This window comes from Magnolia sinica, chromosome 6 (assembly GCF_029962835.1).
Source record: "Magnolia sinica isolate HGM2019 chromosome 6, MsV1, whole genome shotgun sequence".
Taxonomy (NCBI): domain Eukaryota; kingdom Viridiplantae; phylum Streptophyta; class Magnoliopsida; order Magnoliales; family Magnoliaceae; genus Magnolia; species Magnolia sinica.
The window spans coordinates 414,304-440,942 of record NC_080578.1 but is presented as its reverse complement, the minus strand read 5'-3'; the positions used below and the strand labels follow the sequence as shown (position 1 = coordinate 440,942).

Here is a 26,639-nt window from a genome sequence, read left to right as displayed (position 1 = left end):
TATTTATTATATCCACACTGTTAATCCATTTGGGCAGATCAATTTAGAGCTTGATCTCAAAAATGAGTTATATCCAAATCTTAAATGGACCAAACCGTTGAAACATTTATAGAGCCAACTATAACATTTATTTTCCATCTAGGAAAAACAAATATTATGTTGATCCAAAATTTCCATCCCCCCCAAAAGGCTTTCAATGGTAGGCGTTCAATCCCCGACTACTTTTGCAGTGTGGTCCACTTGATCTTTGAATCTGTCTAATTTTTCGGTTCAAACCTCTCAACTAAATCGCCAAAAGGACAGACGACAGTTTGGAACTTGGTGGGCCCCACAAAACTTGATGACGTAAACACAACAGCCATTCCGCTTTCCGTTTCGTGCATCCACGTCACGCATTTCAAGAGTAGATGCCTCAGCATTCACGTGAATGACCAAAATAGGAACCAGTATCGGAAAGTGGACATTGGGATTGCCCATAGAAATTTCTTATTATGTGTTTAGTAAAGGAACTACTGTCGTTTTCAGTCTCTAATATTTATTTGTAGGTACGTTTTTACCCAAAAAAGAATGAGAAAAAAGAAAAGAAAAGAAAGAAAGTATACATGGAACTTGTTTGCAATGGACTATAAGTTGTATTAGGAAAAATTGTGGGCAGTTTGGTATTGACATGAAAATTTAATGCCATCGATCTAAAGTAGGGTTAGATAAACCGTTCGATCGCATTAATGTGGCAGGTAAGCTTGCATAAGTATATGATTGATAATTCGGTTCTTCATCAACCCCCCGTGCTTTTTTTTTTCTCAACTGAATCCAACGTCTCTCTCTCTCTCTCTCTCTCTCTCTCTCTCTCTCTCTCTCTAATCTTACCTTCTCCTTTCAATTCCTTCCATGGAGCACACCCATACCAGAAATATGAGCTTTCCGACTACCGGAAAAGTTGGCGATTCCTCGATAGGAATCGAAATGGATTCTATGAGAATGTCTACAAGGCAGGGGTTGGATAGCCATCGTCTACTAAGAGGAGGAAGACCACCCTATACAAATTCCCTCACCTCTCGAGAAATGGAATCTCTCACTGCTATTTGCGACACCTTTTTGCCATCCATCGAGAGTTATTGCCAAGGAAATGAATCTCTACACACCTTCTATCGAACCTCCGCATCCATGGCTGGAACACCAGAATATGTAAGATAAAATAAAACAATTTTAAGGGTTTTCTTGAATTTCATTCCCCATCGTTATCCAGTGGTTTTATTTTTTGTTTGTTGTTTTATGTTATAGCTTGGAGGATACATTTCTTCGCGTTTGAAACATCCAGCCTTGTGGCTGCTTCGATTAGCGATGTGGTTTTTGTCAACTTGGTATGGAACTTTTGTGATATGTGGGATAGGAAGCCTCTCAACCCAATTCCCATATTTTCAGAGATTCTCACAGGTTTTGCAGCATAAGCGAGAGGAGATTGCTTTGTCATGGTCCATCAGCTCCTTTTTCCTCTATAGGATGCTATTCAAGGCCTTCAAGTTTCTCACCCTCCTCTTTTTCTTCACTCAGGTTAGATATATCATGTGTTCTACTTGCTCTTGTACCTTTATTTACCACCCAATCATGTTCACACAAACGCAGTTATCCAATGATCTGGTCTATTCATATTTTGTCTGATAGCAGATTATTATGACTTAGGACCAATTAAAAAAAATTAAAAAAATAATAAATAAATTTCAATGGCTTGCATTCAAGTATAAAGGCTAAGAACATTACTGGAGCCTGAGCAAATATGAACGGTTAACATCAAGGATTATTTTGGTCATTTTATGAATAACTTCGTATGATATGTTTCAATCCTGGGACAGCGTGCATGGTAAATTAGGAACGGGTAGTGGTGTTTTGTCTGCTACTATCTCTATCCATTCGCATCTGTCACTTTCTGGAAACGTGTGACTGATCAGAGAAACAAATGGCAGCGGATTGAATCTTAGCTGGTTTTCCTGGGAGCCGACTAAAATGATACCCCGGATCCAACAGCGTGCGTGGGATCCCTGACTGCGGGGCTCACAGTGATTTACGTGCCTTAAATTTGTACCGTCCAACGATTTTTAAACCTCATTTTTAAGCCATGATCTTAAAAATAAAGCATGCCTAATTCTTAGGTGGGCCACAGCACGTGAAACAGTCGTGATTGAATCCCCACCATTAAAAACTTCAAAGAGTCCACCTGAATGTTTATTTGTCATCCAACCTGTTGATATGGTCACAAACACCCATATAAGAGACCACACAAATATCATTTTGATCCAAAGCTTTTGTGGTTCACAGGAAGTTTTTAATGGCCAATTACTACTATTTCCTCTACCATCGTCCATTTGAGATTTAGATCCGCTTTATTTTTTTATTATTTTATTTTTATCATGCCTTAAGATGAGTTTTCAATACAAATGGACAGTACGGATATAGTCACATACATCAAGCTGGGCCACACAGTTTGGGGATCCACCGAAGCTGGACCCCATTTTAAGGCAATTCAAATCTTTAAGTGGACTATTTAAGATACCTTGGATGTTTGGCACTCGATTTGATGTTTCTTGGGAGTGGATTTGGTGCCCAGCCTCGCCCAAAACGGTGCTGCCCTTTACTATAAGGCCCACTTTCACATATGTATTCTACATCTATACCGTCCATTTGTTTTGTTGGATCATTTTAGGGCACAAGCCCAAAGATGACGCAGTCCAAATTTCAGGTGGATTATATCATAAGAAATGGTGTTGATTAACCATTAAAAAAATTTTGTGGACTACAAAAGCTTTTGTTCAATCGGTAACAAATATTAGGGCGGGCCTTAGGAAGTTTTAATGATGGGGCATTTGCTAAAGACCGTTTTGAAAAGTGTCCACCCAACATTTGGAAAAGAAATAAATTCTGACGGATGGCGTGGATGTATAATACTTGTATCAAGGTACGGCGCACCTAATCCGGCCCCACCCCATCTATAGGCTGGTGTACCACACACCAGCTATATAGCTGTTGGGACCCGGATTGCGTCCTACCCCGCCCAGACAGTAATCCGTCCAGGCAGGGATCTGTGGGGCCCACCGTGATGTAAGTGCTTTATCCATGTCGTTCATCATTTTACTCAGATCCTTTTAAGCTATGATCCAAAAAATGAGGCAGGTCCAAGGCTTAAGTGGACCGCAAAGTGGGTATTGAACGTCTACCATTAAAAACTTCTTGGGAATTGGAGAAGTTTTAGATCAAGCTGATATTTTTGTTTTCACTTCATCCACGTCCACATGACATTATGAATAGGTTGGATGGTTAAAAAAAAAAACATCACGGTAGCCCTTAGAAAGGTTTCAACAGTGGGTGTCATTATCACTGCATGTTCCTTTAATCAGTGGACCTGCCTAGTTTTGAACATTGTAGCTTAAAATGATCTTAGAAAAGTGATAAACGGCGTGGATAAAACAATTACATCACGGTGGGCCCCACAGAGCACTGCCCGGACGGATTACCGTCAGGGCGGGGGTAGGACGCAATCCGCGTCCATAGTAATTAGTACGTGTCCTGCGAAGACGAGCACTGACGCTCGTTCAGCTCTGAGTTGTACAAACGGTTCAAAGGATATCAAAGTTACATTGCCCCACAGTGATGTATTTATTATATCTACACCGTTCATCTCTTTTTAGAAATCATTTTAGAGAATTATCCAAAAAACGAATCATATCCAAAAATCATCTAGACCACACCACAAATATCAGCGGAGATACTGATTTTCACCGTTAAGCAATTCATAGGGCTCAATATAACGTTTATTTTCCATCCAATCTGTTCATAATGTCACAAAGACCTTAATGAGGAGGAAAAACAAATTTCATATTGATCCAAAACTTCTATGACCCTAAGAGGGGTTTCAATGCTAAACGTTCAATCCCCCACTGTTTTTGCATTGTGGTCAACTTGATAGTTAGATCTATTTTACATTTCGTCCCAAGCATTAAGAAGAGTTCACCAAATGAATGGACGGTTTGGATATAACACATACCTTGTGATAAGACCAACAGAGCTTGCTGATGTCAATACAGCAGTTATATAACTTGTGTGAGGTACATCAGCGAATCCGCCTCCGTTTCACGGGAAGTGGATTGCGTGGTGGGCTAAACACCACCGACTTCAGTGGTGTGTTGACGTCACCAAATTTTGTAAGCTCACCATGATGCATGGGTTATATCAACACTGTCTATTCATTTTACAAGATCCTTTCATGGCACGGTTCAAAAAATGAGGTAGATCCAAACCATAGGTGGATCCAAACCATAGGTGGATCATATCACAGAAAGTAGTGGGGACAGAGATATCCATCGTTTTGAAACCTTTCGAGAGCTCACCAAGGTTTTGGATGAAGCTTATATTTGTGTTTTCCCGCCTTACATATCTATGTGACTTCATGAACTGGTTGGATGGCAAATAAACATTATGGCCTGGTAATGTTTTATTGGTGAGCATCATTGTCTCTACTTTTTTCAATGGTGTGGTCCACTTAAGCTATCGATTTGTTTCAATTTTTAAGCTCATGCCATAAAGTGATCTCTTAAAATGTATGGATGGTCTTGATATAAGGAATGTAGAGCCCACCTTGATGTTGTGTTGTATATCCACATCGCCCTTACGTTTCTCTGGACCATTTTAGGAAGTGTTTTAAAAATTTAAGGAGATCCAAATTTTAGGTGGAGCACACCATGTTTATTTGCCATGCAACCGGTTGATAATGTCAAAAAAAGAAAAAGAAAAAAGAGCATTTGGATGAAAGGAAAATACAAACATCATCTTGATCTAAAACTTTTGTAGCCCACAAAGTATTTAGTTGTCACTCGTCACTATTTCCGGTGGTATTGTCCACCTAAGATTTGCATATTTTACTGTTTGGGATCGCGACCGCGTCTGAAAGTGAGATGGAAAACAAATGGATCATTTTAGGGCATTATATAAAAAATAAAGTATATCCCGTTATCAGGTGGACCATACCATAAGAAACAATGGTGATTGACTTTACTCCTATTAAAATCTTCTTAGGGAGCACATTAATGTTTCTATAGTGTTTATTTACCATCTAATCTATTGATAAGGTGTCTCATGTGCCTGGATGATGGTAAAAATAAAAATAAAAATCATTTTGATCCAAAACTTTTGTGGCCAATTAATGGCCAATCAACATTATTTCTTATGGCATGGTCGGCTTAATAATGGGATCTGCTTCATTTTTTTTTAATAATGTCGCAAAATGATTTGGAAAAACGGATGGACAGTATGGATACATAATACGTACATCAAGGTGGGCCCCAAGGTAACCCCCCACGGTAAGGCCGCACCGTCTTGGGTGAGGCCGGGATCTCACCTAATCCGGTCTTGATCCCGGAACGCTGATTGCGACACTGCCGGTTGTGACCTCGCTACTGAACGGTGCTCCGTGGCCCAAAATATAAGTATGCATTTTATCCACCCTGTTCATCTGTTTGTTTTTTTTTTTTTTTTTTTTGTTTGTTTGTTCATTTTGTTTTTTTAATCATTGTTTTAGTGTGAACTACCAAAAATGAGGAAGATCTAGATATCAGGTGGACCACACCACAGGAAAGAAGTGGTGATTAAACGCCTACCATGAAAAGCTTCTTAGGGCCCACTGAGCCTTGAATATGTCTAATTTTCAGTCTTATAACCTCAAATGACATGGAAAAATGGATGGACGGTTTGGATAAAACCCGTACATCATGGTGGCCCCATAAGAGCCCCAACCTGTCCCAACCTCGTGACAAGAGAGGTAGTACCCAAACAGCAGTATCAAACAGAGCGTGATACACGACAGGAAATATATTTAAAAGAAAAAAAATTAAATTAAAAGCCCACCGTAATATTTATTTGCCATCCGAATAGCTCCTAAATTATTTCCACATACACCGTGATGAACTGTGATACACCATGGTTTCAATGTTATACATTGAATGCCCCTTCTCTCCTCTTATATTATCTACTTGATTTTTGTACCTATTTTATTTTTGGTTCATTGATGGAATGAATTTCTCACTAACGATACGGTGGAGTCCGCATAGCTTCCACCGGCAGGCACTTTCTGTCGGTGGAATATAGGTAACATGCATCTAGCCTTGTGAGTGTCCCACCATTTTATTAATAAATGACTGGTAATTAAGTTTAATTTGATTGGACTACTCTAACTATCCACCAAGTGGATCTTTTCCTTTTTAAATGTATATCAGTCATTTCGGGCATGTTTGGAATTCCACATGTAATAAATGGTATGGAATAACATTAAGTTGAATTGACATCATTATTACACAATGATTATGCTTGAAAATATCATAATATTTTGATTTACTATTATTTTTAATATCAAATTCTTCTTCCGAAGAAAATTAATTACCAAATTCATCCCAAGAAGAAAACACTATATTAACTAAAACTCTTATTTAATGAACCATAGAAATATTATAACCAATTGATTGGATTTAATAACTGATGTTAGTCACTTATACGCATATATAACTTAATAATCATGTACAAAGGGTGCACATAAACGAACAGCATGTAAAAAACAGATGTATCAATAAGGAGCCACATATGTAGTGGATTTCAAAATTCATAAGAAATCTTATCACATGATCTCCTGCAATGCCATATCTGAATTAATTTAATTCTTTCCATCATTTTCAAATACTGGATTAAATTTATGTTAGTCCAAATGCAATTTCATACCACTTATTTCCACGTTTCAAACATGTCCTTACAAGGCCTAAGAACTGATCATTACAATGATTGTAATTTGATATAAGAAACAATGTTCTTATTTCTGTTTATGTGTCACTTGAATGTAACATCTAAGCTGTGAAAATGATGGACCATAATATGAAGATCACTTGGAGAGTAAATTAGAACAATCCAGTCATCAGGTCGGCCACACACAAATTTTGATGAATCAATCACTGGCTGTATATTTACCACGCCTCATGAATGGACCATGCTAGTTTCCTTTCCAGCTGAAGACCTTTTTCCACGGATAAGATGTTATACACAAGCCACCCAGGTGGAAGAAGCAAAATAAAAAGTTTGTTTGTTAAAATGATGTTGTATTGTGTGTGGTCATTTCTCTTTACATGCCAAACATTAGACGGACAGATTTTTCACACCATTTAAAAAATAAAAAATGACAGCTTGGATCCAATCCACGTAAATGAGTGAAACTACTATATCCGTGCTAATGCTTCCATTCCTTTTTCTTCTTCATTGGTCTTTCCATACCAACCCAACATCAGGTACATAAAAAATTAATGCACGAAGTCTGTTTTTGTAAGCTCCACACATCAAGGTCGTGTCCACTGTAGTCCAGTCATCGGGATCATTATTTTTGTGGGTAGTCGTAGCTGGAAGCGGATTGCATATTGAATAACACAGTACTTATAATGTACTTAGGGACCACCGTGGATGTATATCTTATCCACGTTGTCCTTCCGTTTTCCCAACTCATTTTGAGACATGAACCCAAACTGAAGCGTATGAAAAGCTCGAGTGGACCACATCATGTGAAACAGTGGGGATAACGATATTTACTTGAAACCTTTCCCAGGCCTACAATGATGTTTATTTGTCATCCAATGTGCTCATAAGGTCACACAGACCTGGATAAAGGGAAAGCCCAAATACCAGCTTGATCCAAAACTTACGTGGCTTTCAAGAAGTTTTTAGCTATAGACATACAATTCACACTGTTTCTTATGGTGTGGTCCACTTGAGTTATGTATATCATTTAATTTTTGAATGGTGCAATAAAATGGGCTGTTAAAATAGATGGATGGCGTGGATAAATTACATACATCAATGTGGGCCCCACAGAGTTTAGCCTAATGTGTCACACGATACCCAATCCGATTTGGTCATAGGTATGGTTGAGGTCTATAAATGTCAGATAAAAGATTCAGACAACTGATACGGACAGGTTGAGTAGCCACTTCCTACGGAAGTGACGTTGCCAAGTTCTGTAAGGCTTGGCATGATGTATGCGTTGTATCTGCACCGCCAATCCATCTGGAGGGATCAATATTTAAAGTAGGAGACCGAATGAATCTGGAGTAGACCCCACCACAGAAAACAGTTGGGAGAGGGACGCCTGCTGTTGAAAACTTCCTAAGGTCTATAATGATGTTTATCTGAGATTCAACTTGTTTATAAGTTAAGACAGACATGAAAGAAGAGAAAACAAATTCAGCTTTATCTAAATTTTTAATGGTGGACATCACTCTCTCCACTATTTTCTGTGGTGGGGTCCACTCGAGCTTTAGATCTTACTCATTCTTTTTCTTATGTCCTAAAATGATATCTCCGAATGGATGGACGGTATGGATACAACACATACATCATGGTAGGCCCCACAGAACTTGGTGGCGTCACTTTAGTAGCGAGTCGGGCTACTCAACGTGTCAGTATCTAATCCGCGTCCTAGACAACTGTCCACGTACACTAAAGGAAAATCTTCATCAATGGATTGATTAATGATATCACAATCGCTTGAAGTTGAACTGCTGACCGATGGCATTAACTATCGTGACACATCAGCTGTCGGTGATAGTGGTAGACAGGATGATGCGCCTAGGTGCCATTTAGCTTGCATCTTGAATGCCCCCTGGACCTGTTTGGATGGACATGATTTAAAACTAGTACACATCAAAAATATATGACATTGCGTCATGAATAAAAGAGAGGCAAAGTACGGGATACAAATCCAGCAATAATTTCATTGTTAGTTTTGGAACTGCAGTTTTTCATTAAAAAGCTAGAAGGCAGTAGTGAGACTCACTGACATTGGTAACCTTAGATATTTACATTTAAAAGCTTTTGTACTGTTTGGAATCTTTGCCATATAAATTGAGTAATTTTTATTTTTATTTTTTTTACATACACATATCCGTCTATCCTGTATGTGGTATTGAAAGCACTTTGGAATCTTTGAAATATAAATTCAATAAAATTCATCTCCGTATAAATAACTTCTCTGTTTTATAAGTTTTTTTAATAATGTCATCTTCATTTCCTTCTTAATTTTTGGAAACCTGACGTGTGCAAATGTAGCGCACGTCATCCCTTTTTTACTTTTAAGTACTTTACATGCTCCACGGATGTGCAATATGTGTAAACTTAATTTGCGGAATTGAAAAGTATTGAACTATGCATTAGTGAGGAAGATGCCATCTCTAACGTATCTTACAACCTAAGTGTTAAAGTTCAGACTCTTATATCATACTATTATATTGTAATCCCGAGCCACAACAAACTCGAATCAATCCTAGGTATTAGAAATTCAGATATAATATCACCGGTAATTCATGCACTTTGCGGAAGCACGTTAGATGAAGATAGAACAATTACAATTTACAATAACTAATAGAACAATCACATGAAACACAATATTTAACGTGGAAAACTATAGCGGAAAAAACTATAACACAAAGCAATAAAGATCCACTATAATAAAAACCTTAGAGTTATACGCCACTCACCTTTTTCGATTATAGAAGCACTGATCTTCCCTTGCGATGCATAACTTTTAGGGCTTGTTTGGCCAGTTGCATTGGAAAGGATTAGGTGGGATGGGATTCGAAAAACATAATTATTACCCATGGCAGGGATTGTTCCCTGTTACCATGGGATAAGCTTAATTCCATGCTTTTTTTTTTTTTTTTTTGTAATACGGTGGTACATTGAATGGATATACCCATCATTATTTGAAACTATTGAGAATAACACACATGTGTTATATCTAAACCATTCATTTGTTTTGTAACCTCATTTTATGGCATGGGCCTAAAAATGAGGCAGATCCAAAACTTATGTGGCCCCAAAGAAGTTTTCAACGGTAAGTATTCAATCCCCGTTGCTTTCTATGGTGGGGTCTACTTGAGCTTTAGATCTACTTGATTTTTTGTCTCATGCTCTAAAATGATCTCGAAAAATGGGTGGACGGTGTGGATATAGCCCACACATCATGGTGGGACCTACACAACTTGCTAACATTGAATGAAATTGGCATGGGACCCAATGCAAATCCATCTAATCTACTTCCAAGCTTTTCCATTCTTCCCAAACATGGAGTGGAATTGGCATAGGACCAAATTGACGCAGGGATGAACGTGATAAGGATAACTACTCTGAATCCACGGAGCTTCTCTGGACTCCTCACAAAGACTTCTCGAATCTACGAGGAAAGAAAGAAAAAAATAGAAATAAATTCTAATAAATTCGAAATTGATTAATTAATCATTGATAATTGTCTAATGTGTCTCCTTACACCATTAATATAGAAAAAAAAAATAAACTAAAATTCGTAATTACCAAAAATAACAAAATTATAACTCTAATAAAAATCCTAATTCTAATAAAACTCTTCTAAGGCTTAATTTCTAAAAATAAAAATTGCAAATAAACTTTATTTAGAAGAGTCCTAGTATAACTAAAATTTATTTCTAAAAGGAAAGAAAATCTAAAACTCTAAAAATATTAAAAAAATCGGAATTACTAAAAATAGTAAAAAAATTTTAAAAATTCGTTTTTGAGCTGAAAGCGCACGTTTTCTGACGAAACGGACAGATGCGATCCACTTTGTGGGTTGGTTCACTTCGGATGGCCTGTTTCAGTAAAGATTGATAGGTTGTACGCCCCATAATGATACCCGGATCAAAAGTTATGGTCAATTTACGGTCCATCTTCTTTTGGCTCAACCATGCTGGGAACGTATCTGTGACACGTTCTACATCAGACCCCTCCACTTAAAAAAACTCATCCTTGAGTTATGCAAGAGACTTGGCACATGAGTCTGAGATAACTTCTGACGCCGATGTTCATTAGCTTTTTTTTTTTTTTTTGTACTTGGCATTAAGTTCTTGAGCTGACACAATACATATACTCATGTTTTCCTTGACTTGACTAATATTGATCAGTTCCTTCACATTTGTCTTCAAGATCTCATATTTTTTCTGATAATGTGGGCAACTAGGCGGACTTGCCCCTGAGATGGGATCAACGTGATTTTGTATATCTCGTATGGGAGGCAATTTATTGGGGGGTTCATCGAGCACAATCTCCTTGAACTCCTGCAAAATTGGCTTCAAATCTTCTGGGATATTTACAGGCTCCATATATTCTTTCTTTTCAACTAATGGATATATATATCTTGTTTCATCAAATTGTTTGAAAAAAGCCTGTTCAGTTGTGAGAGACTGTTCCTCAACTTTAGAAGTCTTGGGTTGGTTCTCCCTTCCCATAGGGCCGAGGATAATCTTTTTACCATCTTTAATAAAGATAAATAGATTATCCTGATTCCTATGTGTAGTATTAATATTATTTTGTTAGGGTTGACCAAGTAACGTGTGGCAAGCTTCCATGTCAACCACGTCACACATTACTTCATCCTTATAATATTTACCAATGGAAAAAGATATACGACATCATTCAGTTACCTTTATTTTGTTGACCTCCTTGATCCATCCAATCATGTATGGAGATGGGTGTCTTTCTGTTTTCAGTTGTAGCTTTTCCACCATTATTTTCGACACGAAATTCTCATCGCTCCTGACATCGATGATCACATTGCAAACTTTTTTATATGCAGTGTACCTTGTTCGAAAGATGTTGTCTCGCTGTATTTCTATTTCTACCTTTGGCATGTATAACGGCTTCCTCATAATCGAAGTGGTGACCTGTGATTTACCATCATTTGATGGTGCTTTGTAGAAATTGGGGTTGTGTCATACAGTGGCCACAGACGATTGAGCATTACTTTAACTCGGGGCGGAATTAACGCATTCGCAATACGGTTGAAGGTTGCCTACAGCCCTTGCATGGTCAACTGACTCTCCCGGTGGAAAGCTTCAATTCTTTTTAAAAGATAACGAATCCCCAAATCACCGTCCACATATTTTTGATTCATACCTTTATTATTTGTCATCGGCCCAAGGGGAACCTCGCTCTGATACCAATTGACGCAGGGATGAACATGATGAGGATAACTACTCCGAATCCACGGAGCTTCTCTGAACTCCTCACAGAGACTTCTCGAATCCACGAGAAAAGAAAGCAAAAAAATAGAAATAAATTCTAATAAATTCGAAATTGATTAATTGATCATTGATAATTGTCTAATGTGTCTCCTTACACCATTAATATAGAAAAAAAAACTAAAATTCATAATTACCAAAAATAGCAAAATTCTAACTCTAATAAAAATCATAATTCCAATAAAACTCTTCTAAGGCTTAATTTCTAAAAATTCATTTTTGAGCTGAAAGCGCATGTTTTCTGACGAAACGGACAGATGCGACCCACTTTGTGGGTCAGTTCACCTCGGATGGCCCGTTTTAGTAAAGATTGATAGGTTGTATGCCCCATAACGATACCCGGATCAAAAGTTATGGTCAATTCACGGTCCATCTTCTTTTGGCTCAACCATGCTGGGAACGTATCTGTGACACGTTCTACATCAGACCCCTCCACTTGAAAAAAAAACTCATCCTCGAGTTACGCAAGAGACTTGACACATGAGTCTGAGATAACTTCTGACGCCGATGTTTATTAGCCCTTTTTTTGTACTTGGCATTAAGCTCTTGAGCTGACACAATACATGTACTCATGTTTTCCTTGACTTGACTAATATTGATCAGTTACTTCATATTTGTCTTCAAGATCTCATATTTTTTCTGATAATGTGGGCAATTAGACGGACTTGCCCCTGAGACAGGATCAACGTGATTTTGTATATCTCATATGGGAGGCAATTTATTGGGGGGTTTCATCGAGCACAATCTCCTTGAACTCTTGCAAAATTGGCTTCAAATCTTCTGGGATATTCACAGGCTTCATATATTCTTTCTTTTCAACTAATGGATATATATGTCTTGTTTCCTCAGATTGTTTGACAAAAGCCTGTTCAGTTGTGAGAGACTGTTCCTTAACTTTAGAAGTCTTGGGTTGGTTCTCCCTTCCCATAGGGCCGAGGATAATCTTTTTACCATCTTTAATAAAGATAAATAGGTTATCCCGATCCCTATGTGTAGCATTAATATTATTTTGCCAGGGTTGACCAAGTAACATGTGGCAAGCTTCCATGTCGACCACGTCACACATCACTTCATCTTTATAATATTTACCAATGGAAAAAAATATACGACATCGTTCAGTTACCTCTGTTTTGTTGACCTCCTTGATCCATCCAATCATGTATGAAGATGGGTGTCTTTTTGTTTTCAGTTGTAGCTTGTCCACCATTATTTTCGACACGAAATTCTCATCGCTCCTGACATCGATGATCACATTGTAGACTTTTTTATATGTAGTGCACCTTGTTCGAAAGATGTTGTCTCGCTATAATTCTATTTCTCCTTTGGCATGTATAACGGCTTCCTCATAATTGAAGTGGTGGCCTGTGATTTACCATCATCTGATGGTGCTTTGTAGAAATTGGGGTTGTGTCGTATAGCGGCCACAGGCAGTTGAGCATCACTTTGAGCTCGGGGCGGAATTAACACATTCGCAATACGGTTGAGGGTTGCCTGCAGCCCTTGCATGGCCAACTGACCCTACCATGAAAATCACATAAAATAAAAATCAGGCTCATCCATACGTTAGTGAGATATACAGTTGGAATCAATTCGGGTGGGTAGGAATGTCCAACATTCATGTAAGATTTGTGACGCAGGGATGAATGTGATGAGGTCGATCACCGTCTTCCTCAAGGATAACTACTCCGAATCCACGGAGCTTCTCAGGACTCCTCATAGAGACTTCTCGAATCCACGAGGAAAGAAATCAAGATAATAAAAATAAATTCTAATAAAATTCGAAATTGATTAATGAATAATTGATAATTGTCTAATGTGTCTCCTTACACCATTAATATAGAAAAAAATAAACTAAAATTCGTAATTATCAAAAATAGTAAAATTCTAACTCTAATAAAAATCCTAATTCTAATAAAACTCTTCTAAGGCCTGATTTCTAAAAATAAAAATTATAAATAAACTTTCTCTAGAAGAGTCCTAATATAACTAAAAGTTATTTCTAAAAGGAAAGAAAATCTAAAACTCTAAAAATATTTTAAAAAATCAGAATTACTAAAAATAATAAAAATTTTCTAAAAATTCGTTTTTGAGTTGAAAGCGCACGTTTTCTGACGAAACAGACAGATGCGACCTACTTTGTGGGTCGGTTCACCTTGGATGGCCCGTTTCAGTAAATATTGATAGGTTGTACGCCCCATAACGATACCCGAATCAAAAGTTATGGTCAATTCACGGTCCATCTTCTTTTGGCTCAACCATGCTAGGAACATATCTGTGACATGTTCTATATCACAAATGCAATTCCATCCCACCTAATCCTTTCCAATGCAACTGGCCAAACAGGCCGTTAGCCAATTAAGAAAATCTATTCCCAAGCCCTTGTAAGTGTTTTAAAACCTTTTCACCTCTCAAACCCTAGCTCTTAAAGAGAAAACACTTGTATTTACTAAGTCCTAATCAAAATTAGAACTTACATAACCTAATTTTTGCAAATCTACTTAACCTGTCGGTCGAACCAAATGAGACCTTCGATTGACCGAACCGAACTTATTCACACTTTTTGGTCAAATAAAAAAAATGTGCAAATCTTCATAGCGTACAAACTAAGAATCCACCCAATCTTCAGTTGAATCGAATTAGATACCGGTCGATCTGAGACAGGGCTTTTCTGCACAACAGATAAGCAAAATCCAAGGTAACCAGTATAACAATCTCCACATTAACTTGCATTTTGTCAAGTCATCCTAAAGATCTCTTGTGCAACCTCCCATTTGAGCGTAGACCGCTCACTGCATTCTCCACTTGAAACGCAACTCCATTCGCACTCTTGTGCAAGGGTGCCCAATCTCATCAATAACTAGTGAGATTGACCAAGCCTAAGCAATGCTTGAACTTCTTTGTAATTACATGTTTTCTCAACATGTCCACAACATTCTCATCCGTGTGAATCTTCTTCAACAAAAGCTCTCTTAAAGTAATGAGTTCTTATATCTTATAGAACCTCACGTCGATGTGCTTGGTTCTCGCGTGATACTCTTGATTCATCGTTATATGGATAACACACTAACTATCGTAATGAAACCGAATCGCCTCTTTCTTCAAGATGAGTTTTTGTATCAGACCTTTCAACCATAATGCCTCATTTGATGCCTCTGTTGCAACCATATATTCCTCCTGGGTTGTATACAATGTTATCATAAACTGTAACGTATATCTCCAACGTATCAGTCCATCTGCTAATGTAAAAACATATCTTGTAGTAGACCTCTTGTTGTTAAGATTACTTATATAATCTAAAACCACATAACCTACGATTCCACCTGAAGCTCCATGTCCCCCGATCATGATCTTAGTGTCGACTGTGCCCCTGAATACCTTAGAATTCACTTAACATCATTCCAATGCTCCTTTCCTGTATTTATCATATATCTGCTGACTACACTAGCTGTCTATGAGATATCCAACCCCATGCAAACTTATTGCATACATGAGACTCCCCACTACACTCGCGTATGACATCCGTGACAAATCTGAAGTCTCCTCTTCTGTACACAGATATAACTTGAGTGACAACTTAAAGTAACCTGCTAGAGGCGTACTAACTGGTTTACTACCTTCCATGTGGAATCTCTCTAGCACATTTTGCACATATCCCCTTTGAGACATCCACAACTTTCCAAATTTTCTATCTTAGTGAATCTCCATACCTAGAATCGTCTTTGCAGTGCCCACATCCTTCATGTTAAACTCCTTACTTAACAGAGACTTGAGAAATAGTATCTCCTTCTTGACCTTTGCAACAATCAACACATCATCCTTACACCCGATAGCTCTCTGACATTTTGGAAGATCCACCAACTTTCATGTCTAATGCGTATGTAAAGATTTCATATCCTCCGTCATGGCCAACACCCACTTGTCGCTATCCTTCATAGATTTTGCCTACTAAAAGATGATGGGTCTCTACTTCCTGTGAACGATGCAAAAGAAAGCATATCCTCGAACTTGTATAGAACCGGGGTTCTAATGGTTCTTTTCTCAATATTCATGGTTATACTTTCCTGTGTATCTTGTTGATTATTTTGCTCAATTTCTTACTTCTATTAAATTTCACCTTCGGCAATCGACTCAACTGACTCCACATATATCTGACAATTTCTTGGTATCACCGTGTTCTTTCAACTTCTATACAACGTCCTTGTTTTCCTTCAACATTGATGCCTTATCAAAGATGACATCTTTGTTAATGACCACCTTATGTGAAACTAAATCCCAAAACTTTTAGCCCTTAAAACCTTTCTCATAACTGATAATGATACACTTCATAGATTTTAGATCTCACTTCGACCTTTGTCCACTTGCATGTGGATGTATGCTAGACACCCGAATATCCTCATCCTCGAGCAATCGACGTCCTTGCGTATCTAGACTTCCTCTACAACATTGGATTCTAGCGTTTTTTTTTTTTGTTTTTTTTTTATTTTTTTAACACACGCACACACACCCCCACACACTCACGCTGTAGTGGGATTTCACCACCTATGGATGCTCGAACCCTTGACTGAGTGTTGAAACTCCTGAGAGTCTACCATCGGAGCAAGAGTAACTGATTTATAATATAGCATACCATGTTAATCGCTTCTGTCCAGAAGTTTTTAGGCAGCCTCGCATGTAACTGTGTACTTCTCTTCCTCTTCAATACAGTTCTATTTATTCTCTCTACTATCCCATTTTGTTGTGAGGTCCCTAGACTTGAGAAGTGCCTTGTGATGCCCCGTTCCTTACAAAATTCTACGAATCTCGCCTTTCCATACCATTATCTTAACCCATCTCTTGATTTGCTTCTCAACTTCCACTTTTCATTCATTAAACTTGGCGAACATTTCAAAGTTGTGCTTTAAGAAGTAGACTCAAACCTTTCTCGAGTAATAATCTATGAAGTTCATGAAGTATGGTGCTTCTCCCTTAGATGGTACTATCACTAGCTCCCAGACATTGGAAAGAATATAATAGAACACCCCTATATTAGTATGTGTAGCAGTCTTGAACCTTACCCTGCACTGCTTCCCATAGACACAATGCTTCTCATAGATGCAATGCTCACAGCAATCCACATTGCAAGCCTTAACTCCCTTCATCAGCTTTTGTTTATAGAGTTCCATCATAGCCCTCTCACTCATATTCCCTAGTCGCATATGCCACAAATTGGTATTATATGTGTCGGATTTTGCATGTGAAGTGGTAGTGGCCTCACCTATAGTTGTACTCCTAATCAACATGTACAGATTTTTTATCTTATGTCCATTCATTAACACCATCGTACCTCTGGTGACCTTGATTACCATGCTAGATGCGGTGAATGTGCACCCATTCGTATCAAAACCCTAAGGATATCAAAATTTTCTTCAGATCTGGAACATGCCCAACATTACTTAAGAGTTTGTATGACTCAATCAAACATCTTTACTTTGATGGTCCCCATTATGATGTCCTTACATGTTGCATCATTCCCCATCAGAACACTTCCACCATTATAGGACTTGTAAGAATCAAACCAAGTCCTATCCGAGTACATGTGAAACAAACGTCCTGAATCGAGTATCCATGTATTTGAAAGACGGCTCGTACCTGGGGGTCTCCTTCTGAGCTCTCTTCCACTATGCTAGCCAATTCACCTGTGTTTCATTTACCATTGCTTTATAGGTTATCCTTCTGTTTCTGACAGTCTTTATTGAAATGTTTATTTATGCCACAATAGAAGCATTTGTCGTTAGCTTTTAATTTTGAGCAAGACTTTTTCTTCCTGTTAGACCGATATCACTTTATGGATCTCCCACATCCCTTACCCCCTTTCATAACTAATTCTTTCGCCTAAGAGTCATCATCGCTTAACTTCTTCCTCATCTCGTTAGAAATGAGAGCTGCAGTAATCTCTTCTAGCTTCACTGTATTCTTCCCATACAGAAAAGTAGTGATGTATAGTCGTATGATGTGGGAAGTGATGCAAGAAGTAATACTGCTTTGTCTTCTTCCTTGATAGTCACTAGAAACCTTAACAACTCGTTACATACCTTCGTACACAAATTTATATGCTCTAGGAGATTGGATTATTTCTTCATGCATAGTCCAAAAAGTTGTTTCTTCACAAACAACTTATTAGTGAGGGACTTTACTATGTATACATCTTCTAATTTCTTCCACATCTCTAGGGGAGATTCTTCATTTAGAATGTTGTACATGACTTCATTTGATAGACATAGATGGATAGTGTTCATAGCATTTTCGCCAAGTTCACTCTAATAATCATCCGACATTTTCTCCGATTTATTCTCCAACAACGCCTAGCTCAATCCTTATGCTACTATAATATCCTTAACCTTTTGTTGTCACAAAGTAAAATTGTTGATTCCATTGAATTTCTATATATCGAACTTCGATCTTAACATCTTCGTTGAATTCCAAAAACGTCCTTAAGCCCGACGCTCTGATATCACTTTATTAGAGTTTTGACTCTTATATCACACCTCTATGATGTAACCCTGAGCCACAATAAACCTAGATCAACCCTAGGTATTAGAAATTTGAATCTAATATCACTGCTAATTTGTGCGCTTTATAGAAGCATGTTAAATGAAAATAAAACAATCACAATTAATAATAAACAATAAAGCAAAAACCTTAAACACAAGATATTTAACGTGGAAAACCCTTGAGGGAAAAAACAACAGCACAAAACAATAGAGATCCATTATAATCAAAACCTTAGAGTTTACACTACTCACCTTCTTCTATTACAAAAACACTTAATCTTCCATTGCGATGTATAACCTTAGGAAAACCCTAGCCCCTTGAGAAAATCCATTCTCAAGGCCTTACAAGTGTTTTGGAACCCTCTCACTTTGCAAACCCTTTTTCTTAGAGAGAAAATTGTTATCTTTACTAAGCCCTAATCGAGATTAGAACTTATATAACTGGGTTTTTTTTTTTTTTTTTTTTTTTTTTTTGTTTGCGAATCTGTGTAACCTGTTGGTTGAACTAAACCAAATCGACTCACACTTTTTGGTCTAATCGAAAATGTGTAAATTTTCATAGCGTGCAAACCGAGAATCCAACCAATTTCCGATCGAACCAAATCAGATACTGGTTGAACTGAGACAGGGCTTCTCTACACAACAGATTGGCAGAATCTAAGGCATCCAGCACAACACTTTGAGAAGCACTATGATGGATAATCATCTTCTAATATGTGTAGGTTTGGGTACCCAGCCGAGTTTAAATAGTTACATAAGGAGTTTGAAACCCATCGAAACTCCTCTTCCTTAAGTTCTACGCAAATCTAGCATTCCTAGTACAATTAGAACATTATGCTTGTAACATAGTTGAAATGTACCATCTCTAGACTAATCACAACTTTAGTGAGGCCCACCGGATCACAATATCCAACCCTTAGTTATATTTACACTCAACTAGACCCACCTTATAGAATTCTTATAATATATGCCAATATCTTCGAGCATTCCACATGTGTCACACTTATCTTGAGCCAACACCTGTTTCACTTATAAGCACCTTTTTTTTTTTCCTTCACAAACGGAAAAGTAGATATCCATGAAAATACTTTTCCAAAATTTACATTGTTCTCAAATAAGCCGGTAAGAACACAAAGTCCCACGGAACTCACTTCCACAAGAAACATGTAATCAATTTGATCATAAAAGCAATGAAATTAATTCAATGGAACTCTCTTCTATAAAACTCACATCCATGTTAGATTTACAAGAACCAGTGGAGTTTGTGGAGTGCACTGGCCTTGTAATTGAAAACAATGTGCATGGTTGCAAGGTCGGGCTTTGTTTATTAGATGATCAGAACTAGGTAGATACCATGTCTCAAAATCACATCGATAAGATGAGCAGGTAGGCTAACCAACAATTGTGACCCCACCTGGGTTTTGAAACATTGAACCTACTTGGGTATTGGAATCCTCTGCAACAACACATTTTGTACAAGCAAAACCCCAGCTCCGTGAGGCCATTGTGATGTGTGTGTGACATCCACACCGTCCAGTATTTGCACTGTCTCATCTTCATGGAACATAACAAAAATCAATGGAATTCAAAACTCAGGTGAGCCCACATGAATATTGTAAAATATACCTGGTAAGGCTGGCCTGATGAACTGATGGGATGGCATATAAACAACATAGTGGCCCAGGAAGGTTTCTATGGTGGGCATCTCCATCCACAATGTTCCCTGTGGTATGGCCCACCTGAATTTCTGGTCGGCCTGATGGTTGGGCTCAGGTCCTATGTGAGTTGTTGCAATTGAAGGACAGAGTGGATGTCATACACACAGCAGTGGCTCCCAAAGCTTGGAGTCGCGCACTCTTCCCACAACAGGTGTTGGAGAGGATTCCAGTCCTCTACTTGATGGGAATTCTGATGAGCTGCACCGGTCTGGCACACCCAGTGCTAGTTGGCGCTTGTGACCCTCTATTCCTCCCGGAGGTAAGAGTAATTCATGGAGGTAAGACCTGCCACATGTAATGTGGCAATATAGCTCAACCAGTTGTAGGTCTACAGTATCAGCATTTCCCATCTCCTTTCGGACAATTCACAGCATGAGTTATTGTTCTTTGTTTCCTGCCCATGAATTAGTGAGAAGAGCCTATCTCAAGGTCATTCTTGTGATTGAATCAGGTGAATGAAAAGAATGAGAACCCATCGTGGGAAGCTCTGGGCTATAAGGGACCTGACCCTGATTTTATTAGGACACCTCAAGACCAAATAGAAGTAGAAACAGAAGCTGAAGCTACTCATTTTGGACCCCTTTACAAAGCCATCATCAACACAGAAAATCCCAGATATGTTATCTCAGAAGCCCTCCGAAAAGCCGGATTCCCAGTCTCCATCCGACGTCAACATCTAGGCAAAAGAACACGGGCTTCTTATCCAACTATCCAATGCGATGCTGTTGTTGTTGGCTCTGGTTCAGGTGGCGGAGTCGTTGCAGGTGTCCTAGCCAAATCCGGCTACAAAGTACTGGTCTTGGAGAAGGGGAATTACTATGCAAGGGACAATCTCTCTCTTCTCGAAGGCCCGACCATGGATCAGATGTATGAAGGTGGAGGATTGCTCGCCACCAAGGATCTTGGTGTAGTAGTCCTTGCCGGCTCGGCTGTCGGTGGAGGCTCAGCTGTAAATTGGTCAGCATCAATTCGAACACCAGCCCATGTGACTGCCGAATGGTGCAACAAGTATGAGCTTGAACTATTTGAGAGTAAGACTTATAAACAGGCCATGGATGTTGTCTGTGAGCGAATGGGAGTTCAATCGGCCATTCATGAAGAAAGCTTAAATAATGCAGTTTTACGTAGAGGTTGTTTGGAACTGGGGTATCCCATCAAAGATATTCCTCGCAATTCACCGCCAGATCATTACTGTGGGTGGTGCTGTTTTGGGTGCAAGGATGGAAGAAAGAAGGGTACTCATGAGACATGGCTCGTAGATTTGGCAGATTCGGGGAAAGGTGTAATTATCCCCAGTTGCAAAGCTGTGAAGGTCTTGCATGAAAGGAGGAAGGGGAGGAAAAGAAATAAAGCAACTGGAGTGGTTTTTGAAATTGGAAATGAGTGGGAAAAGGGTGTTTATGTGGTGGAGTCAAAAGTGACTGTGGTCGCCTGCGGCACATTGGGCACTCCAGTTTTACTAAAGAGAAGTGGATTGAAGAATGCAAACATTGGAAAACACCTCCATCTCCATCCCACTGTAATGGCATGGGGCTACTTTCCAGAGACTCCTGGTCGATGGCCTGGAGAAGAGAAGAAGAGCTATGAGGGTGGGATCATGACTGCAATGTCAACTGTTGTAGCCAATTTCAACACCTCAGGCTATGGTGCAGTTATACAGACTCCAGCATTGCACCCAGGCATGTTTTCAGTGGTTACACCGTGGGTTTCATCCATGGACATCAAAGAGAGGATGAGCAGATTCTCACGGACGGCTCATATATTTTCCCTGGCAAGAGATAAGGGGGAGGGACAGGTGAATTCGCAACGGTCGTTGAGTTATCAACTGGATGCTTCTGATGAAGAGAATCTAAAGAAGGGTATGGAGAAGATGCTTAGGATATTGGCAGCTGCAGGAGCTGAAGAGATTGGAACGCATCACTGCAAAGGGGACAGACTGAATGTGAAACAGGTAAGCTCCCACGAGTTTGAAAGGTTTGTAAAGGAGGTGAGTCGGAAGGTGCTGAGGGATCTGTCGACGCCCATCTGCTCAGCACATCAGTTGGGAAGCTGTAGAATGGGGGTTGATCCCAAGCAGTCGGCTGTGAATCAGAGTGGGGAGACATGGGAAGTAGAGGGGCTGTATGTTACAGATGCAAGTGTTTTCCCGACAGCTCTCGGTGTGAATCCTATGGTCACCGTTCAGGCCATTGCTTACTGCACTGCACAATCAATTCTGGAAGTCTTGGCAAGGAAGAAAACTGGATAACAGTGAGATTTCTTCAGTGGCTAACACATAATTATAGACATCTTATCCTTTCTTTTTCTTCTTCTCTTCTTCTATATTCTTCTTATATGTAATATAAAGGTTGAAACACTTGTAACTCTTTTACGAGCTTCATCTCCTACACTTGTTATGCTACCATTCTCTACTCAAGCTGGATACGCAGTAAGACCAAATTAAGGATGGCCAGAATGTTAGAATATTCGGTGATCCCTACGCCTATGGCCCATCACCAGATGAACGGTCACAATCAGGAGAAGTGGCATTTTCCAACTGAATTTCTTAGACAGCAACATTTACAGGGATAAATGCAGATTGCTTGCGATGGGGGCCATCGTGATGTTTGTGAGAAATCCACCCCATTTTCCAGATCATGTTATGACATGAGTCCAAAAATGAGGTAGATCCAAAACTCAATTGGGCCACACCATAGGAAAAAGTGGAAAGTGAAATGCCAATTGTTTAGACCTCCCCCGGGTCCACCTTGATGTTTATGTGCCATCCAAACCTTTCATAAGGTCATTCCCACTGGGATGAACTGAAAACACAAAAATATTAGCCTGATACAAAAATTCTGTGGCCCCACAAATGTTTCAACAGAGGGCATTCAATCCCCACCATATCCCTGTCATGTGGCGCACTTGAGTTTTGGATCCACATCATTTTTGCTCTCATGTCCTAATATAAGATGAAAAGATGGATGGACATGGTGGATTCACACAAACATCATGGTGGGCCTTCCCGCAGTCAGGTCTCCCAGGCAATCTGGTCTCTAGCAAGCACTTGAGCATGTGCACCTGAGCGTGTTCACTTCCTCTTGATGTTGGTTCACAAGTCCCAGTCTGGAATGCGTTTGAGCAGGTGCCCTTCCTTCTCACATCAGTTACAATCAAGAATGTGGAATTTCTATTTCTGCTTTCTCACTCCAAATCCCAGTCAAGAATGTGCTGAGCAAATCACTCACTCACACCCAGCCACCCAGTACATATCAAGAATGCACTTAAGCATGTGCACTTCCTTCCGCCACTTGCTCACATAAAGTCCCAATCAAGAATGTGCTTAGAGCGTGTGAACTTCCTTTTGATGGTTGCTCACACCAACTCCTAATCAAGAAAGAGCTCAAAGGTGTGCACTTCCTTTTGCCACTCTCTCACAATAAATTGGGTCTAGGTTAGGTCTGGGTTGGGTCATTTTAGCATGACCTAAATTAGTGTAGGTTGGGTTGAGTTGGGTTTGAGCTGACCCAGACCTGATCTATTTAGTAATTTGGGTTGAACTTTTGGACCAAAATCTGCCTCCTAAATTTTTTACCCTGACCCACTAGTTTACGGCTCAAGTTTAATGACCCATAAGGCCAACCCGATCCAACCCATTTGCACCTCTATGTACAGATGTGGAGGCTGTATACTTGCACACCTGCAACATGTGCATCAGGCACCACTTCATGAACGAAGATATGTCGAGAGTCTACAGGATCGTCTGAAATCTTTATCCCTGTTATGTGTCTTGATCTGCAAATTGGGGCATGGTCTCTTGGTGTTGCCACCAACGAAGACCCTTGGCTCACTGTGGAAAGCATATGACCTAAAACTTGCTACCTACGTGGAAAGTATGAATTAATTTTGGAACATTGGTTAAGTACGTAGGACGATTGGTCGGTGGGTAGATTTGGGTGATGGATGAATAATTTTGTTAGGGGGTAAATGGCTCCAGTTCAATTATGGCATGACGGATTGCTGCCGAAAAAGAAATGTAAATAGATGTAAACGGGCCTGTGTTGATTTGCTGAAAATGGATATGGTGGGGGTGAGCCAAAACACAAACATGTGATTAATCCAATAGTCAGCACGTCAAGTTCTTAGAAATCTATGCACACGAGTCAAATCAATGATCAGTTGGCGTGAGACTTTGCAATCTCCTACAGATGAAATCGAACGCTAATCTTGCAACTTTGTTGAATAAAATGATGGGAATTACAATTTGATTGGTTGGATGACCTTGGATTTGATTAGATAACTTGTCAAATAACAACAATCAAACTTGCTCTGATACCAACTTAGCAGCAAATCCCCCGCATGGACAGTAACAATTGACAAATCCAGTGCCATCAAGTGACTTTTAACTCGGAAAGAATGGAATCCTCTAAAGATGGGCACTCCATGACTGGCTCAAGAAGAGATGAAATCCAACTTAAACGATCAGAAAACAAGAGATAAGAAACCCACAATATTCTTCTTTCTCCTCTTAAAGAGAAATGTTACTCAATTACAAAACAAAACAATTATGTTTCACTAAATCTAAAACCTAATCAATCTAAACCATTTGTTATTTATCATAGCTTCAAATCTCATTCACTCAGACATTAGTACAAAGTAAGATGGCTTAAGCAAACCCAGATATAAAACCATAGGAACAAACATTTTAGACCAAAACAGGGTACACATTAACTCAGGGAACCTGGAACTCCACCATCCAAAACATGGCCCAACTCATCATTGGCTGGTGGATCCCGCCTAATGTAGGGTTGGATGATGACAAACTGGAATGACTTCTCCTTCAGATTTTCCTGTGTTTTGGATGTTCTAACATCGGCCGTAGGCAAGGGTGTGTATTGTCCTACCAGATTGTGTACATTGATCCTCATCAAATCCTTAAAAATAAAAAAATAAAAATAAAATCAGTTCTTCGTGGGGCCGTGATTGTGGTCTGCTTGATGAAGAATGGTGAGGCGAGTTTTGTACAAACAGACTACAAAATACTTGGCACCGTAAATTTGGGGTGCAGGTTTGTATATGTTTTGCTTGGATGACTATACCTAAGAAGAAAAGAAAGGAAAAGGAAGCAACGCGGAATTTGTTGGTATGTCGAGAAGGGTCCTAGAGGTGTTAATCCACTGCATCAAGTTGACGCAGAAGATAGAAGTTGCTTGGAAGATAGGTAAGGTGGGCCCAGCGAATAAAGTAGGTATAGTAATGGAACCTTTACATATTAAAGTATTGAAGGAAGAGCCGAAGATGTGAACAAAAACAAAAAACTAATAACGATAATAAAATATTAATGTATTGGTTTGGTAAGGAGTGAAGAAGGTGAGGGATATCATAATCAATGTTGTGGAAAGCTAAACCTCTAATTATATATTATTAAAAAAAAAAGGTATAGCAGTACCATACATTGGTTCAGGTTCATATAACGTGCCTTCACCAGTCTAATCCACTCCAGTACCAACAATGACGTGAAAATATATCTCCTCGCTAGGGGAGGTGTATAGGCTGCAAGCACTATTTCTTATCCATGCATATTAAGATGAATGGTCATGAATCGAAGCTATCCACCAAAACCCACTGTATAAACCATCTCTACCATACAATGTTGCGCCTGGCTGACAATTCATCAGATGGTTAGGAGCATCCGATCAGTATCAGTGTTGAGCTATGGCCCATCCATGAGGCGGTCCCATGGTTAGGATGAGATGGGCGATTTATGGAGACGTAGACTTTCTTAGTGGGGACCCCAAATGGTTGGTGAGTATGCCGCCTACCAGGAAAAAAAGAAAAAGAAAAAGAAAAGGATGTTAAAAAATTTGTTTTTTAAAAAACTAAACTATGGGAGTTATGACAAGGATCCTAAGCGTATGGTAGAACACCAAGGTTCTACTTCATTAAGGATCTAAACAACAATTCAATATGGGATTGCTACAGATTGCATAATCGCTAAAAATGCTGGTTTTTGCTTCTCAAGACCATTTGTATATTCAGCACCTATCCAAAAAAAAAAAGAAAGAAAGAAAAGAAAAAAAAAAAAAGAGCAAAGAAGAAGAAGAAAAGATGATTGCACTTTAATAAATATCGAAACAGACAATGACGGTGCAGTCAATGACCATTAAAAAAAATGAAGCGGTCATAGTCTAAACTCTCGATCCCCTTTTCATATCATATCTAAAAAAAGCCATTATTAGTTTAAAGGGAAGCAAATAAAATAAATAGACCAATACAAAAAACTAAATTAACCAAAAGTTCAGAAGAAA

General features: G+C 39.0%; 1 protein-coding gene across 1 annotated transcript; it reads left to right on the top strand.

Annotated features, from left to right (window-relative positions):
* Window positions 1-789: 789 nt before the first annotated feature.
* LOC131247847 (long-chain-alcohol oxidase FAO4A-like) lies at window positions 790-22,753 on the top strand. Its single transcript, XM_058247761.1, has 3 exons — window positions 790-1,185; window positions 1,282-1,551; window positions 20,804-22,753. The coding sequence occupies exons 1-3, from the start codon at window positions 889-891 to the stop codon at window positions 22,598-22,600; spliced, it is 2,364 nt and encodes a 787-aa protein (XP_058103744.1). The 5' UTR covers window positions 790-888; the 3' UTR covers window positions 22,601-22,753.
* Window positions 22,754-26,639: the final 3,886 nt, after the last annotated feature.